The sequence below is a fragment of the Engystomops pustulosus genome, chromosome 3 (genome assembly GCF_040894005.1).
Source record: "Engystomops pustulosus chromosome 3, aEngPut4.maternal, whole genome shotgun sequence".
Taxonomy (NCBI): domain Eukaryota; kingdom Metazoa; phylum Chordata; class Amphibia; order Anura; family Leptodactylidae; genus Engystomops; species Engystomops pustulosus.
This window is the reverse complement of record NC_092413.1, coordinates 113,376,514-113,394,723: the sequence shown is the minus strand read 5'-3', so window position 1 is coordinate 113,394,723 and position 18,210 is coordinate 113,376,514. Positions and strand designations below refer to the sequence as shown.

Here is an 18,210-nt window from a genome sequence, read left to right as displayed (position 1 = left end):
GTTTCTATGTACAAAGGTTCAGGAGATATGGCTTTTTGAATTTGCTCATTGTCAAGATGTTTATAAACGTCCTTTCTGCAAAGGGCATGTGCAAATGGGACATGTATAGCTATATGGCAGTCGGGAAGGGGTTAAGGATGAGGAATGTTTGGCCTTTCTGGACCAAAGCATGTTTTTAATTTTTCTATTCTTATCTTGCATCTGGCATATGAGACAGTTTTTGTGGTAAGAGATGTAGGCCCCTTATTTTTCACTGCCCATCTTTAAAAATACATAACTTTTTAGTTTTCCATAAACCAAGCTGTTTAAGGGCTTGTTTTCTGTGTATCAAATTGTCCGTCATAGTGACTGCATTTTATATTACATGTTGTCTATAAGCTGGAAAAAAACTCCAAATGCAACAAAATTGTAGAAAAAACATAGAGAATTTGCATAATTTTCTTGTGGACACTGTTTTTTCAGCTTTATTGTGAGCATCAAATAACACATTTTCTTTATTCTTTGGTTTGGTAGGATCAAAGGAAAACCAAATTTATGGAGGTTTTATTAGGTTTTTAAAAAATGAAAAACTTTTGTACAAAAATGTTTTTTTTTTCCTATTTTTAGGTTAATTACTTTTTCATACTTCGGTTTAAGGAGCTGTTTAAGGTGTAATTGAGAACACTGCAGGCCGATATCTCAGCTAACGCAACCAGTATAGATGATGCCCATCAGGGATATCAGCATTAGGGGATGAACTAGCAGGTACCATGACTGGAGTGAAAGACACCAAAGACACTGGTCGTTTGAGATGAATTGAAGAGGCTTCAGCCTTAGAGGATTAGACCACAGCCCACAACACGAGTTATACTCTGTAAGTAAGAGACCTTTTTAACACGCACTGTACACGAGTCCAACCTGCAGAGCATAAATTGATGAACCTGGGCGACAGGGACATGACCATGGCCATGGTCCATGGGACTCATAGAGGCCATACAAGGGGCTGGTTGGATAGAAGGGTTGGGGAAATGTATAACTTGCAATAATGTGCCAACCTCCTTCCGACCATGCTGGCTTAATTGAGAAATCTACTAAAGAGATGCTCCCGCACAGGTCTGTTTGTACAACACCTGCCAGTTAGGGGATAGAAAAAGAGTTCTATATACTGCCATGCACAGCATGTTATGAGAATAGTTGTTCTATTGTTAGTTATGTTATTTTTGTTTATAAACTTGCCTCACCCATGCACCCCACCATGGGTAAAGATCGAAGGTATAACACAGAGGATGGACCAGGACTGCAGACCCCATTACCCAAAATACTTAATAAATTAATATGAGGTTAGAGACCTGGAACATAAAGAGCCTTAGAACACTGCCAAGGCGATCCTTAGTCATCTAATCTTAGACACTTTACCCCCGATGGTAGAGTTCACCACTGGTCCTGGTCCTGCCTCAACTATATTTTAACTAGCCCTTCAGTGCTTACTAAGGCAGAAGTAGAACAGTTAGTAATATCAGACCACGCTCCAGTGACGAACTTGCTAGAAGACACACATAGGAAGGGTTCTGATTACATTTGGTGCTTCTTAACATACCTGGCTAAAGGCAATGCATTATTCCAACGTGGCTGGTGGACAGAATACAAATGTTATCATCAGAAACATAGAACTAACCCAGCATTATATTGGGAAGCCACCAAAAGCACATGTGTCTTCCCTGAAGAGAGAGGCCAGATTTGACTAGTCGTATCTTACAGCTGGCATACACAAATTTCCTACACAACCCAACCCCGCAACACATGGTAAAATGAAAAGAGGCCAGGGTGGATCATGAAAGGGCACTACAGCAGCGGGAAAAATTCCATAAATAAAATGTATGATGCAGAACTTTTGTGGTTTTGAAATAAATCAGTGAGCCTACTAGTGAACTTAGCAAAAGGGCAGCGCCCAATGACCCATATCCTGCAAATTAAAAACCAAAGGAGACAAGTGCGATCAGACCCAAGAGAAATTCTGACAGTATTCCAAAATGTTTATGAAACCCTGTACACCAATCCAGACACCAGCAAGGAAGGTGAAGCCTACCTAGCTTCGATGCCATTCCCAACAGTGAACCCACAACAACTAGCCTCCCTTAATGCAGACGTCACTGAGGAGGTGGCCTTGGCCACTGCAGAATTGGGCTATAACAAATCGCCAAGCCTAGATGGATTCCTGGACAAGTTTTATAAGTGTATATACAGTTATCTCTGCACTAGCCTTGCCCCGCAGACTCTAAGTAATAGTGGAGCAGTGGAGGTGCTAACAGGTAATATACAGGTGCCCAACCTGTACCAATATACAAAAAGGGATTGAAATTAAAATTTGATTGAAATTGGGATTGAAAAAGGGATTTCAAGCTTTATAAGTGCTTGAGGACCCAGGCCCTTCCCGGACCGCCTTCTTTAATGCAGTAATGAGAGGTGAACTGATCCCAGCACAAGCCAATCTAGCCTTCATCAGAGTCCTGCCTAAGATGGGAAAAGATCTACTCTTACAAGCCAATATCGCTGATCAATCAGGACCTTAAACTCTTTGCAAAAATTGTAGCATAAAGGCTCCAAGTCATTATGCCACACCTAATTGAATAATTACAGTTGGGGTTCATAAAGGTACAGGCAGCAGTCTCCAACATGCAACGGGTATTGGCGGCCCTGGACGATGTGAGGCTCCACCCAGTGCCAGTGAATGACAGGGTTCTGCTGGCCCTAGATGCATAGAAGACTTTCGATAATGTCCACTGGTGCTGGCTGCCTTCGGGGACACTTCCGTACCTTCCTGTCAACATTATATGTCAACCCAACAGCAGCAGGATACACACTGGGCTTTAGGTCAATGCAATTCCAACTGCTCAAGGGTTCCCGCCAGGGATACCCATTCTCCCCCCTATTATTTGACCTGGTGCTAGAGCTGCTAGCTAGAACAGTAATAGACCCAATGGTGGGGTTGGGAATTCGAATAGCAACAAGCAGGGTTAAAACAGGGTTGTTCACCGATGACATTTTAGTATTTCTGACCAAACCGGCAGACATGGTGCCAAAAGCTATTTGCGCTAGTCCACATATTTTCTGCCATATCAGGTTTTAAAATTCATATCTTTATAAGATAAACTATGAACCGTAATTTTGGAAAATAAAAAACAAACTGACACGATGGGAATCACTCCCATTGAGCTTGATCGGCCACATACATCTCATTAAGATGATGAGCTTCTTAAAACTCCTATACCCAATGCAAACATTGCCAATCCTTCTGAAAAGGCAGACATAGCGGAACTAAATAGGGCCTTTATAAGATTCATATGGCAAGGCAAGAAAGCGAGGATATCACTTAAGCACCGAACTACTGATAGCAAGGGAAGAGCCCATAACATCACACCCACTAAAGATTTCAAATTGTTTATGCAGACATGTCATTGACCATTGACTGGGTACATCATTTCACACATTACTCCAATACTTGCCTGCACACTAGCCTAGCCAAAATGCTAATCACAGCGAAATGTTCGACTCTTATCAGAGACACTATTATGACCTGGAAAACTACATAAGAGATTTGGTGTTGCGTTTCTAGCTTCCAAACACCTACAACTCTGGTCCGACCCTGAATTCCCAGTAGAACACAAGAAAGCTGTCCTTCTGCTGGAGGGCAAGCGGAATACAGACTTTAGGACACCTTATACATAACTTAGAAGCAAGATTAAAATTACTGGAAAAACTCACAACCGAATACACTTTGTCGAGAGACCTGGAATTTCCGTACATGCAAATCATTCTGTCAAACTAGATTGCAAAATGTGGTAAGAGAGGTAATGGCTAATAAATTTGACAACATGCTAGGGTCGCACGGATGTGGAAGGTCTATCTCTTTCCAGCAGTACTGGAAAGCAGAGCAAGATTTTTTCCAAACCGCCTATGGGGACACCCACCCACAAAACCCGATGTCCATGCTTTTTCATTCCCCCAATCCAGAAGGGGAATGTTGGTGGCAAAGCATTTATTAAACCACTGGTTAGAAGCACACCTACTGACAATAGAAGAAACACATGAAAGCGTAAAAAACTAACTTTAGGTGGATAGGAGAGAAGCAGAAAGGAGGGTAGATATGGAAACAAAAACCTTCTTTCGAAAATGTGGAGAACTTTCATAACCAAATATCTCACAGATATCTCTCATGGAGATCATGCACAAATTCCAGCACCAGCATGGTACCATACAGAATACTTGAAATAAACGTTAGGTTGTTTGCAGATTTAATCTGACAGTTAGTTGACAAGCACAACAAAAACAAGGCAACAGAAAGTGGGGGCATTAAGGGTTGAGTAAGTGAGAATTTCATATGTTTTTAGGAAGTTGTTTATACATTTTGTTCTTTGTAATCATCAAATGTGATATGTTGTATCTGGCTGTTTAGGTGAATAAAAATGTATGAGGAAGACAACTTATTTAATAACTAAAAAGTGCACATATAACTAATTATTGCTCTGGACATCCTGACGAACTAATATGAACCCAAACTGTGGCCATCTTGACGTAACTTTTATTGTCCGTTTCAATAAACATGCCCGGGTAAAAAAACAAAAAAACAACAAATGGATCAATGCCCATATTTTGTTACTCACCCTTTTCTTTCTAAAGTTATGGCATTCTTTGTTCTGACAAAAATCTTTCTGTTTACTTCACTCTGCCCACAGTTCCCATGCTACCTTGTGTAGTCTCACATGTACTGTGGGTGGTCATTGAGAGGTTATTATTGTATTGGCATGGGCAGACTAGAATATAATGATAGATTACTAAATTAGGGGTTATTCTGCTTTAAAAAGACATCTGAGGGCAGGCCTCATTATAATCTACAAATACCTAAATTTGCAGTGAATGGATCTTTTTATACATAAGCATGTGGCCAGGGTTGAACCTAGTCACTTTACTGCCTGAAGTGAACTGTAGCCAGATGCCAACCCCAGTCAAATAGTTATATATTATGCCTACTGCAATTAATCAGAGATCATGACAAAGGGGGTCCATTGTATTCTATTTATCTCTATAGCAATGAGGGCAATAGCTCAGCACCGTACTTGGCTATCTCCATCACTAACATAGACAGTGAGTGGAGAGGTGAAGTCCATGTCTGTCCTGTCACTCCATTAACCTGTTAGCGCTCAGCGACTGATAAATCTGTCACTAAGCTATGGTGATTAACGCTCATAGACGGATGTATCCGTCGTTGAGCTTATGTCGGTTCTGCTAGTAATCGGAACTGGGCCTGAATCATAAAACATGTGGTATCAACTGTACCTAAAACACGACACCCCAGTGTAACAACCCCACAATTGTGTGGTGGTTGCATGAGTTTGACACTTTTTAACACCATGCACCTATAGGGGCATGGTAGTGTGAGTTCTTAGTTTGCAACACATTTAAAAACTAGTAGGCGACACAATTCTTTTCCAAGAAAAAATAGGTGCAACTGTGTGCATATCCTAACAACTGACCTGATTAATTAATTGTGTCACAATGAAATAATGTGCCGCAACTTGCACAAAGCAAATGCAAAGAAAACCAATGTGCAGTGCACCAGATTTAATATATCTGGTCCATTATATGCATGTATTTCTAATTAAAGATACATTTTTTTTTGCAAATATTTATCTTCCCAGCGGAATTGCCAAATATTTTTTGTAATTATGTATCACATTGTTATGAATAAATATAATCAGTACTTGTTGTGGCCCTACTGAATAAAATGGCGGTTTTTATTATTATTGTGAGGTAAATGTCACATATTTCTAGCAGAGCTTTGCCAAACTCCCCATTTATACCATTATATCAGCAATTACTGGAGCAGCTGTCGATGTCAGAAGTCTCTCAGAATCTTTTGTGTCTCAGAAATTCAATTTGTGTGATGAGCAGGCCTCCTAAAGGAAATGAAAAACCTCATTACAAAGGATAACAAAGAGTATGGTAATCTTACCTTCATTTGTGAGCACTTTTGTAAAGCACAATATGGTAAATGTATTTAAACTAGTGGTATGTTTGACAGGCCATGTTCACAGGTATCCAATCTACATGTACAACAGTCTTTATCCCTTATTGCAGCTCCATAACATGCTACAGTGTATGTAGGGTTTCTGTAGATGCACTTTTACCGCTTTCCAATCTACAATAGCATTGCATAGGGATTGCAGTGTTTCCACCTTAAAATTGTGGTTTGTGTTTAGGAGCTGTGCACACACCAACCAATGTCTCTGCATTTCCATTGGGGAACGGCAATGGATAACAATGACAGCCCATGGCCTAACAATGATTTCCTGATCTGCTGACCAATGCTGTAACAATACAAGCTTTTTTTTACGGAATTTATGTATTTTTTTTGGCACTAAAAACTGTGTTACTATTTATCCCATAAAGAAAATGGCATTTTTTATTTTTCACATGTCATAAAACAGGATTTTAGATACTATACTATACTCAACTCAACTATATACTATAATTCTTGGAATGTAGAATAAATACATGGTGCAGTAAAAATGGATTCAATATTTGCAAAAGTAGCAAAATCATATAAATTTGTTATCGTTTTATTCATAACAGCCCACAAAATAAGTATATAAGTAAATATATTTATACTGTTTGGTAAAACAAACATAAATAATAAATCCCCCTTTAAATGGGCAAAATCGTGTCACTAAAAAAATTGCGTTCCACTTCAAAGTTTATTTTATGATGTCACCAGATATTGATTGCTTCTGCCTCCAGGCAGATTATATCATCCTTCTGAAAAGTGTAAGAAGAGAAGCGCCGAGCGTTGAATTTTTATCCTGCACAGAGAAGCGGAGCCGGCGCTACCGCCTGCTGTATAGACTCGGTGGTCACATGACTGTTGGGTCTAAAGGGATTAACTGATCGCAGATGTTAACCCCACATTTTTTTTATAATTCCGTTTATTGATGACAAACAGCAAATCAGATCATAAGAATGAGAATTACATTATATTGTTTGTATTACAAACAGTATACATATAACTTAAAAAATCACATGTCCTTGTGCAAACTCAACAATAAAATTCTACAAACACGATTAATCTGCATGTCCGTCTCTTTTTGGGAAATAGAAATCAAATGTGTAAACAACTAGCGCAATGGGCCTCAAAGAGAGCTGCAACAGGGCTGCGAAAATGAAAAAGGGGAACTGAAGGGGTACTGTAGGCATTCAGCACAATAAAAGAAATAAAGGAAGGAGATTGAGGGAAGAGGAAGGTTGTGAAGGGAGTGAAAGGCAGAGGGGGAATGAGGGGAAGGCAGGAGGGGGGAGGGATTGCGGTATGTCTCGTCCAGAAGGAGTGTATTTTACCTTAGACTTAACAGTAACTCTCTATATTCAGGAGACTGTTCAAATTGGATCCAGGGCAGCTATGTTTTATGGAATTTTTCGTATGTTTCATGAACAGAGGAGGCGAGGTCCTCCATGTACATCAGTTTCGCCACCCACATAGCCATTGCCGGTGGTGTTGTTTGCTTCCAGAGTAATAGAATGCAGACCCTTGCAGCAATGATGAGAAAGCGGGTAAAGGATTTCTTATACGGTTGTGCAGACACGTTGCAAGGATGGAAGGATGAGCGCTGTGGACAGAGGCCACTGACAGCTGTCATATGGGTGATCCCAAATCCACCCGTGCCTCCACCCACCAACAACCACTTTGCCCTACAAACCACCTGCCAAATTGGATTCCCCAATCCTTCACCATGCCCCTTATTTGTATCTACCACATATGAGTTAAACCCCATAATGGAAAATAGCATCCAAAGTTGAAAATGCCACTTTTTTGCCATTTTGCAACATATAATAAAATGTCATGAAAAGTGGTCAAAAGTCTGTACAGTCCTCAAAATGGTAGCATTGAAAACATCATCTCATATCATTTTACTGCATTTGGAATTTTTTACCACTTCCCAGTACAGAGCAACGGATATTAAATACCATTACTATGAAGTGCAATTTGCAATTTGCGAAAAAACAAGCCCTCACAGAGCTCTTTGACGGTAGGGAGTAAAAAATGGAAATGCAAAAACAAAAAGTGGGTAAAGATGGCAATATTTGGTCCATGAGCAAGCTAACTTATCACAGTCCCCTAGTCCCTGCATCTACTCAGGACTACTGTCACTGTATGGTGGTAATGTTAATCAGTATATGGCGGTAATATTCCTCACTGAATGGCAGTGATATGATATTCATTGCTATATTTGTATAGCATAGTATAGCAATACTATTGGTAACATTGGCCTTTCTATAGTCTTTATTACCAGAATGATGCTATTTATGTGGTTGTAAAGGTGGCATCATCATATGGCAACATTATTTGTCTTATTGTAAGGTGGTATTGTGGCACTATTGGGCTTAATTTCTGTGTTGGCACCTCACGATAGAAACGTTGGCTATGGTTTGCAGCTTGGGCACTCAGTCTCTCAAAGGTTCGCCATCACTGCCGTAGGGGGGTCTGAAAAATAGTAAAATGAAAAATTTGTAAAAGTTTAAAAAAAAACCTTCAAATTCAGTGTTCAAATATTTTTTTCCCCTAGAACGTATATAAACAGTAAAAATCCTGAACAGGTTCGGTATCACCGCGTCCCAAAAGTCCTGATCTATCAATATATAAAAATGGTTATTCTCTCCAGTAAACCCCATAGTGGAAAATAGCACCCATACTTCCAAAACTCCACTATTTTGTCATTTTGCACCTCAAAAGTGATCAAAAGGTTGTACAGTCCCACAAATGGTTTCATTTTAAACGTTATCCCATCTTGCATAAAATGCAGCTCCATATGCCAAAGTAGGAAAATGTTATTAGCATCAGAATATGGCTAAATGAAGAATTTTTTTTGTACACAAAGTTATAATTTCTTAAAATCTATTAAAACACAATAAATAAATTTGGTATACCCATTATCGTACCAACCTAACGAATCAATGGGATCTGTAATTTGAAACAAAAAGTGAACGTAATAAATAGCTATTAAAATCCATGTATGATATAAAAAAGTAGCATACAGCTGAGCTGGCTATACTAGACTTAATGACTGACTTAAATGTGTGTTGAGTGTTGACTTTAATGTTCACTAACTTTTCAACTGTTTCTTTAAATGTAATACGGATGAATATTTCCATCTCAACCACAAAGGGCAGACAGGAAAATTCACCTTTTCCTTCCAACACTGACCAAAAATGACTTCTGTAACTGAGTGCTCATATTAGAGAATTAACCACTGCAGGATTGTATTCCCCCAACAACGTCAGCCATCTTTCAGGCAGGTAGTAAGCTGTCATATTTTCACAAAGTTCTGGCAGAGGTAATGCCAGCCTGAAGAATCACAGTGGGAGATCAGGTAATATGTTAGGATTCAGGACCATTATTTTTATAGGAACATTCCTTCATAAATATTCATCAATTCCTTTTAATATGAGTTACAAATTGCTCTGATGTGAGGAAACAGATGTGTTCTATAAATAACAATTCTTCATTTCAATCGGTTGTCTGTTTGCAATGTCAATTTGCAGCTTCGCCCGCAGTCTAGCATTAGCAGAAAAAGCATAGCTTTTCTTTGTGACTTTCTAGCACGTACACACAATCACCAAAAAGATTAAAGACATTGCAATAGAATGAAAAAGATGTTTACTATGAATATGTTTTCTTGACTTATGTATAACAGCTTAGAAATTTCTAGTAGAATCTCTTGCTTACAAAACTGTTGATTGTATGTAAAGTTTCTGGATGTTGTGCAGTTTTGTGTATTTGTGGGCAGTCAGAATGTTGTGTTTTTTAAGCTAGTACTATAGGAAACAAAAAGATTTAAGCAGCCAGGATAACAAGAACCTCAACAGTCCTACATGTAGTACATTTAATTGGCAGCTCTTCTGTGGAAGAGGAATCACATATCTACTACATGTTTATTCTGAAAACAGTGAAATTGACTGATTTACCTTTAAGGTAATACTATGTGTTTGCAATGCCTTCAACTTTTTTTTAATTATTATTATGGCAATTATTGGAAGGCATGGTGAAAAAAACTGTAGTCAATGAGCATTATAAAGACAATAAATATGAATAAGTTACTGCCTGTAGTAAATGCAGTAAGTGGCACTTTGCTTTGCACAGTTGATAACTCTGGACTATTATCAAGCGCATTTTCCAGATGAAGTTAGGAAACTTGGAGAATGGATGGTTGTAGCCTCTTTGCTGCTTTTCTCTTTGTGGAGAAGTCCTGAACATGAATGGTGGGAGTGCGGGAGTGTGACTGCTCTGGCGATGCCCTGTGATAAAAGTTTGGAAGCCTTATGTCAAATCGAAATCCACTGTCCACGAACACCTTTTCATTTAATGCATAGAGTTTATCTGCAATATCTCCTCTTATCAACATGGAGAAAAGTCTTGAGATGAAGCGATGTTTTGCAAACAGTAAATATAATTTTTTCCTCCTCCAAGTAATGTACTTGCACTTTGTTTCTGCTGTCAGTGTCACCTGAAAAAGAGCAGTAAATGTAGCATTATCAACAGATCAAATGCAGTTACCGACATTCAAGTGTAGCATAAACTTGATTGTCAAGAAACAGAGGATACCTCAAATATGCCCTTTGTGATGACAGATTTCCTTCAAGTTATATCAACTGATCTTCTTCTTGAATGTAGACAGAATTCAGTAATAGAGGTATACAGTAACCCTTGCAGCTTTCTCTATAGCCTCTATTTACGTGACTATAAACTTACCTACTGCTGCTTCTGATATTAACCCCTTCTCGCGGGCCGAGCTCTCTCCATAGCCGGTAAGTCTTTGCTACATATTGCAGAAAAGGCTTACCGGTAACACCCGGCGCCGGTGGCTTCAAAAGAATGGCGGCGCGTGGGCATCTTGTCGCGGATCGTCGCTCCCCGATGACGTCACGGGGAGCGGCGATCCGTCGCCATGGTAGCCTCGGGTGTTCCGAATACCCGAGGCTACTTCGTGTTAACCCATGCATTACAATGTGCTAATTGCACATTGTAATGAATGGGGAGTAAAATCCACATATACTGCCATACAGTAGTATGGCAGTATATGATAGGATGAATCAGACTACCTAGGGTTAGAGTACCCTAGGGAGTCTGAAAAATAGTAAAAGTAAAAAAAAAATAAAAATTATAATACAAAAACCTAAAAATTCAAATCACCCTTTCCCTAGAACGGATATCATAGTATCATAGTATCATAGTATATAAGGCTGGAAGGAGACGCAAGTCCATCAAGTCCAACCTTCAAGAATTAAATAAATGTTTTATCCCCATAACCCGTGATATTTTTTCTCTCCAGAAAGTCATCCAGGCCTCTCTTGAACATGTACATAGAGTCGGCCATAACAACCTCCTGCGGCAGAGAGTTCCATAGTCTCACTGCTCTTACAGTAAAGAACCTTTGTCTATGGTGATGGTAGAATCGCCTCTCCTCTAGGCGTAGAGGATGCCCCCTTGTCCTGGTCACAGGCCTAGGTATAAAAAGATCTTTGGAGAGATCCTTGTACTGTCCATTCAGGTATTTGTACATTGTAATGAGGTCTCCCCTCAGTCGTCTTTTTTCTAAACTGAATAATCCCAAATTTTGTAATCTGTCATTGTATTCTAGTCCCCCCATTCCCCTAATAATCCTGGTTGCTCTCCTCTGCACCCGTTCCAGCTCTACTATATCCTTTTTATATACTGGTGCCCAAAACTGTACACAATATTCCATGTGTGGTCTGACCAGGGATTTGTATAAGGGCAGAACTATGTCTTTATCATGAGAATCTATTCCTCTCTTGATACATCCCATTATTTTATTTGCTTTAGCAGCAGCCGCCTGGCTCTGGTCACTAAAATTAAGTTTACCATCCACCAATACGCCCAAGTCCTTTTCAGCTTCAGTTTTACTAAGTAATTGACCGTTTAGAACATAACTATACTTTTTGTTTCCATGGCCCAAGTGCATAACTTTACATTTATCTACATTAAACCTCATCAACCATTTCTCTGCCCATCCCTCAAGCTTCCACAAATCCCTCTGTAATGCTAAACTATCGACCTCAGTATTTATTACTTTACACAGCTTAGTATCATCTGCAAATATTGAAACTTGACTGTGTAAACCCACTACAAGGTCATTAATAAAAATATTAAAAAGAAGTGGCCCCAATACTGACCCCTGTGGCACTCCACTGGTAACATCAACCCAATCTGAGAATGTGCCATTAATGACCACCCTCTGTTTTCTATCACTAAGCCAATTACTTACCCAGATACACAGATTTTCTCCTATTCCCAGCAGTCTCATTTTATATACCAACCTTTTATGTGGCACGGTGTCAAATGCCTTTGAAAAGTCCAGATATACAACATCCACAGCGTCCCCCAGATCCAGTCTTGAACTTACCTCCTCGTAGAAACCAATCAGATTAGTCTGACAGGACCGATCTCTCATAAACCCATGCTGACGCTGGGTTATAAGGTTGTGCACAGTGAGATACTCCAGGATAGCATCTCTAATAAACCCCTCAAATATTTTCCCCACCACAGCAGTTAGACTTACGGGTCTGTAGTTTCCAGGATCGCTATTTGATCCTTTTTTGTATATTGGTACCACATTTGCTATGCGCCATTCCTGTGGAACATAACCAGTCCTCAGTGAATCTTCAAATATTAAAAATAACGGTCTGTCTATCACCGTACATAATTCATGCAGAACCTGGGGGTGTATGCCATCTGGCCCAGGTGATTTATCTATCTTAGTGGTTGCGAGGCGGCGCCGTACCTCTTCCTGGGTTAAACTGTTGACATTATAAAAAGAATTTACATTATTCCTCATTGTGTCTTCCACCAGGGGATTTTCCTGGGTAAAGACAGTTGAGAAGGCGACATTCAGTAGATTGGCCCTTTCCTCATCACCTTCCACCATGACCCCCATGTTATTTCTAAGGGGACCCACACTCTCTGTTTTTAGTTTCTTATCATTTATATACTTGAAAAATAATTTGGGATTATTTTTGCTCTCCCTGGCAATATTTCTTTCAGTCTCTATTTTTGCGGCCTTTATCTGTTTTTTACAGGATTTATTTTTTACAGGATTTATTTTTCTTATTTACATATAAATAAAATGTAAAAATCATAAACACATTAGGTATCGCCGCGTCCGAAAATGCCCGATCTATCAAAATATAATAACGGTTTTTCACTGCGTTTAACCCCGTAACCGAAAATAGCGTCCAAAGTCGAAAATGGCATTTTTTGGCCATTTTGAAAAATATTAAAAAATTAATAAAAACTGATCAAAAGGTCGCACAGTCCCAAAAATTATAGCAATGAAAATGCCATCAAAATTTGCAAAAAATGACACTACCCACAGATCCGTACACCAAAGTATGAAAAAGTTATTGGCGCCAGAAGATGGCAAAATAAAAAAAAATATTTTGTACAGGAGGTTTTAATTTTTTTAAATGTATAAAAACATTATAAAACCTATACAAATTTGGTATCCACGTGATCGTACTGACCCAAAGAATAAAGTAGACATGTCATTTGGGACGCAGAGTGAAAGCTGTAAAATCCAAGCCCACAAGAATACGTCGCAAATGTGGTTTTTCACCATTTTCACAGCATTTGGAATTTTTTTCCCGCTTCCCAGTACACGACATGGAATATTAAATACCGTCACTATGAAGTGCAATTTGTTATGCAGAAAATAAGCCATAACACAGCTCTTATGTGGAAAAATAAAAAAGTTATAGATTTTTGAAGTTGGTGAGTGAAAAATGGAAGTGAAAAAACTAAAAAAGGCCAAGTCGTTAAGGGGTTAAAATCGAGTAAGTCATGTACAGAGGTTGACGTTTTTATGATACTTAAACTGCAAGCAATCAAAGAAGATCAAAGTTTTATACAGCAGTTTCAGTGATCCCCTGGTTTTTTGTCCTGGTCACAATTGAGACCTCTATAGTTATGCCACTGCCAACAACCAATGTAAATGAGACCATTTTCTAGTACAATAATTAAACTAGATACAAACTACATCTTCATTACATCCAGTGTTAATACCTTTTACATGTCTATATACAGTTGGTGCATTAAGTATTTATTATTACACATAATTTATAGACTTCTACGGTTTGATTTCTTCACCTGTGTGAATAGCATGGGTTGTTAAGAACATCTGGTGAGAATTGAAAGTGTAATTTAACAAAGAATTAGTTTTAGCAAAACAAACAATATATGTATCATGCTGCTGGCCTCTTCCTATACGGAGCTATAGGGCTAATAGATATATGAGGCCATCTGTAAAATCCTCTTTTCCCACTTTTCCTGAAGTGGGTGGGTCTTTCTAGTTGTTACATCAGCTAAGGGCAGTGATGCCAGAGAAGTGAAGGCATTCACTTAAATGTGAACAAACCCAGCTAATCAGTGTTACTGCTTGTACAGAGATCTAGTCCAGAGCAACGAAGAGAAGACAGAGCACTGGAGCTCTGCATCATACAGGAATCTACTACATCACAAAGAAAAAGATATATTAAAACATGTCCAACTACACTATAAAACACCTACATAGGAATAAGAAGATTAACACATGGCAGCAATGGCAGCATCACAGTATATGTACAACATATACAATATTATATTGTGGGGGTTATGCTTCGTCACATAGATCACCAAAATAGTAATGTCCATAAACAGCTTTCTTTAGCAGGGTGCAAAATGAAGGCATAACATAAAGTTGACTTTTCTTCAAGTAAAAGGCTTTAACCCCTTACCGACATGTGACGTAATACTACGTCACATGCCGGGCGCGGGTGCATGGAGAGGGCTGAATCTTGGAGCAAAGGCTTACCGGTAACACCCACAATCAGTGCCAGCACCGATCGCAGGCGCTTTCCCGCTGATCGCCGCCTGGCGCTTGGTCGCTACATTCTTTTAAAGGATCCTCGCTCCCCATGACGTCATCGAGGAGCAGCAATCCGTTGCCATGACAGCCTCGGGTCTTCCGCAGACCCGAGGCTGCTTCGGGTTAACCTATTCATTACAATGTGCTGTAGTATGGCAGTATATGATAGGATTGTACAGACAACCTAGGGTTAAAGTACCCTAGGGAGTCTCAAAAATAGTAAAAAAAAAAAAGAAAATTATAATTAAAAAACCTAAAAACTCAAAAATCACCCCCCTTTCCCTAGAACTACCTGATTTACCAAATAGAATAACAGTTTTTCACTGCGTTTAACCCTGTAACATAAAATCGTGCCCAAAGTAAAAAATGGCAAAAAATTTAGAAATTCTATAAAAAGTGATCAAAAGGTCGTACAGTCCTAAAAACGATAACATTGTAAACGTCATCAGAGGCCGAAAAAACGACACCTCCCAAAGCTCTGTATACCAAAGTATAAAAAAGTTATTAGCGGCAGAAGATGGCAAAATCTCCCAAAATTTTTTTTGTACAGGAGGTTTTAATTTTTGTAAATGTATGAAAACATTATAAAACCCATAAAAAATTTGGTATCCCCGTAATCGTACTGACCCAAAGAATAAAGTAAATATGTCATTTGGGGTATACAGTGAAATCCGTAAAATCCAAGCCCACAAGAATACGGCACAAATGCGTTTTTTTTTTACCAATTTCACTGTATTTAGAATTTTTTTAAGCCATAACACAGCTCTTTACATGGAAAAATAAAAGTTATAAATTTTTGAAGGTGGGGAGTGAAAAATGAAAATTTTGTCCCTTTTGTGAGCTCCGTCAGTGGGGCAGCAATAGTGGCAAAGTCAGGGACAAACTGCCTAAAATAGCCCACAATCCCCAAGAATGCCTTCACTTGTTTTTTTTTTTATAGTGGGCGTGGCCAGTTTTGAATGGCTTCAACTTTGCTTATTTGGGGTTTAATGAAGACCCTTCCTACACCATAACCTAGATCAGTGATGGCGAACCGTTTAGAGACCTAGTGCCCAGACTACAACCAAAATCTGCTCATTAATCACAAAGTGCCAATATAAGATGTAATTTATTTATTTGTTGAACTGTTCTTCCACAATTTTCAATCATACCTGCCTCTTCAGGACACTGATACAACTGAAAGCAACTGAAAATTCGGACTATCACTGTAGCTTCTCTCCAGGGCCCCGTTGTACAGGAATAGTTATTGGACCAACTGGAGGACCTTCAAAGATAATCCGGTCCGCTATACACCTTCACGCTTTTCCTTGGGTCCCAAACAGCCAAGAGATTCTAGGTGCCAGGAATCCAAAGTTATGGGTCGTATGATTCAGGACGTATCTCATACAGGCTAGGCCACTGTGGTGCCACCCAGTGGGGACATATGTAATATGTCCATAGTAATTAAAGGGTTAAAATAGCACTGAGATTAGCAAATCTTGACGTGTGTGTGACTGCAGTTAGATCCTTTGAGACCTGTTTGGTAAACTTTGTGCTGGGGTGGTAGCTTGAGTGCCCACAGAGAGCATTCTGAGTGCCACCTCTGGCACCAGTGCCATGGGTTCGCCACCACTGACCTATTTTGTTTCCTCCATACCAACGGCACATTTCTTTGGATTGATGGTAAACCCGGCATTCCTTAAAGCATCTAAAACTACTTGTACTTTATTAAGATGACTTTCCAAATAACAACTAAATATGACAATATCATCTAGGTATGCAGCGGAATATTTCTTATGAGAAATCAGTATGCGATCCATTACCCTTTGAAACGTGGCAGGAGCGTGAAGGCACAAAGATCAGGCAAAAAGGGGCTGAATTCCTTGCTGGGACACACAGAGGTACATGGGTTCGCCTGTGTGCAACTGATCATATTAGGGAACAGCACAGTGTAAATCCCTATGTGATGCGTTTTGGAGGGCTAGAAAAAGTGGATATGGTCCTAGTGGTGGAGACCATGCCCAACTTCTTTTACAAAAAGAAGCCAGCTACAAATATGATGTGCTAGGAAATATGGGGTTGAATGATCGCAATGATCTCTATGTGTTCCTGTAAATACATGATACAGTTGATAAAAAGGCATTACACGTTTCGCTAGCAGTCCGTTCATAACGTAACGTTGGTGCAAAGGGGGCGGGCCTCGGCCCGATTGCATATGTGTTTCCAGAGAAACGCATGCGATCGGGTTATTGATCGCATGCATTTCCATGGAAACGCATATGCAATCAGCCCTAAGGGTCAGAAACCTAAAGGTTACTGACAAAGATTAGCGGCTTAGAGGCCAGGCACGTATTGGCCCTCAACCACAATACCTTGTGCCTTGTCACAATATATATATATATATATATATATATATTGTCACAGGTGCTCCTGCGATCCCTGTCTCTGATTGCGGGAGCACCCGTGTTCCTCCGTGCATCCCCGGTCCCTCCACAGCGTTGGTCTCACCCTTCCGTGCTCGGGCTGCCATGCACGCTTCCCCGCCTCCTAGGGCACACCGCTGTTTGGTGCACTGGCTGAACACCTCCACCTTATAATCTGGCACCTCCCTTGCTGCCCTGCCGAATCTTTGTGCCTATGCCTTAGAGAAAGCTCCCCAACGATATTTCTGTGTGTTCATGCTCCTGAGTTCTGTGTTGCCGTGTTCCTGCTCCTGAGTTGCTGTGTCCTGTGTTCCTGTGTGCCTGTTTCCTTTCTGTTCCCATCTGCCTGGACCTCCCGTTGCTGACCCCAGATTGGACTTGACGTTGCATCTCTGCTGCCTGCCCTAATCCTGTGCCTGGACCTTACCACGAGACTGTTTTCCGCTAAGGTACCTCAACCTCGGCTGCCACTGCGGGCTAGTCGCGCCTGTTGAATGACCTGGTGGTACCCTGCCGCAGCAAGACCATCCCGCTTTGCGGCAGGCTCTGGTGAAGACCAGGTGCCACTTAGATTCCGGTCCCAGGTGTCGGCTAGTACCACGTCCTGCAGTGGCCCAGAGGATCCAGGTTGACATCCAGCAACTACCTCCCACCAAGACTTATGTGCGACCTGGTCTTCGAAAGAGGATCATGACCTGGGGATATTCTTCTCATGTAGCTGGGAACCCTGGGGTGCAGCGCTCTGTGGCCCTCATTTCCCGATTCTATTGGTGGCCTGACTTGGTCAAGGACGTTAGGGATTTTGTGGGTTCCTGTGCCTCTTGTTCTTGCAATATTCCCCCATGACAAAAACCTGCTGGTCT

The 18,210-nt window shown here is 40.2% G+C and overlaps 1 protein-coding gene across 1 annotated transcript in view; it reads right to left on the bottom strand.

Annotated features, from left to right (window-relative positions):
- Positions 1 to 6,670: 6,670 nt before the first annotated feature.
- POPDC3 (popeye domain cAMP effector 3) overlaps positions 6,671 to 18,210 on the bottom strand; it is a 52,623-nt gene continuing 41,083 nt past the window's right edge. Inside the window, exon 4 of the mRNA XM_072141879.1 lies at positions 6,671 to 10,532. Within this exon, the coding sequence (XP_071997980.1) occupies positions 10,212 to 10,532 (321 nt within the window). The 3' untranslated portion in view covers positions 6,671 to 10,211. The remainder of the gene's footprint in view (positions 10,533 to 18,210) is intronic.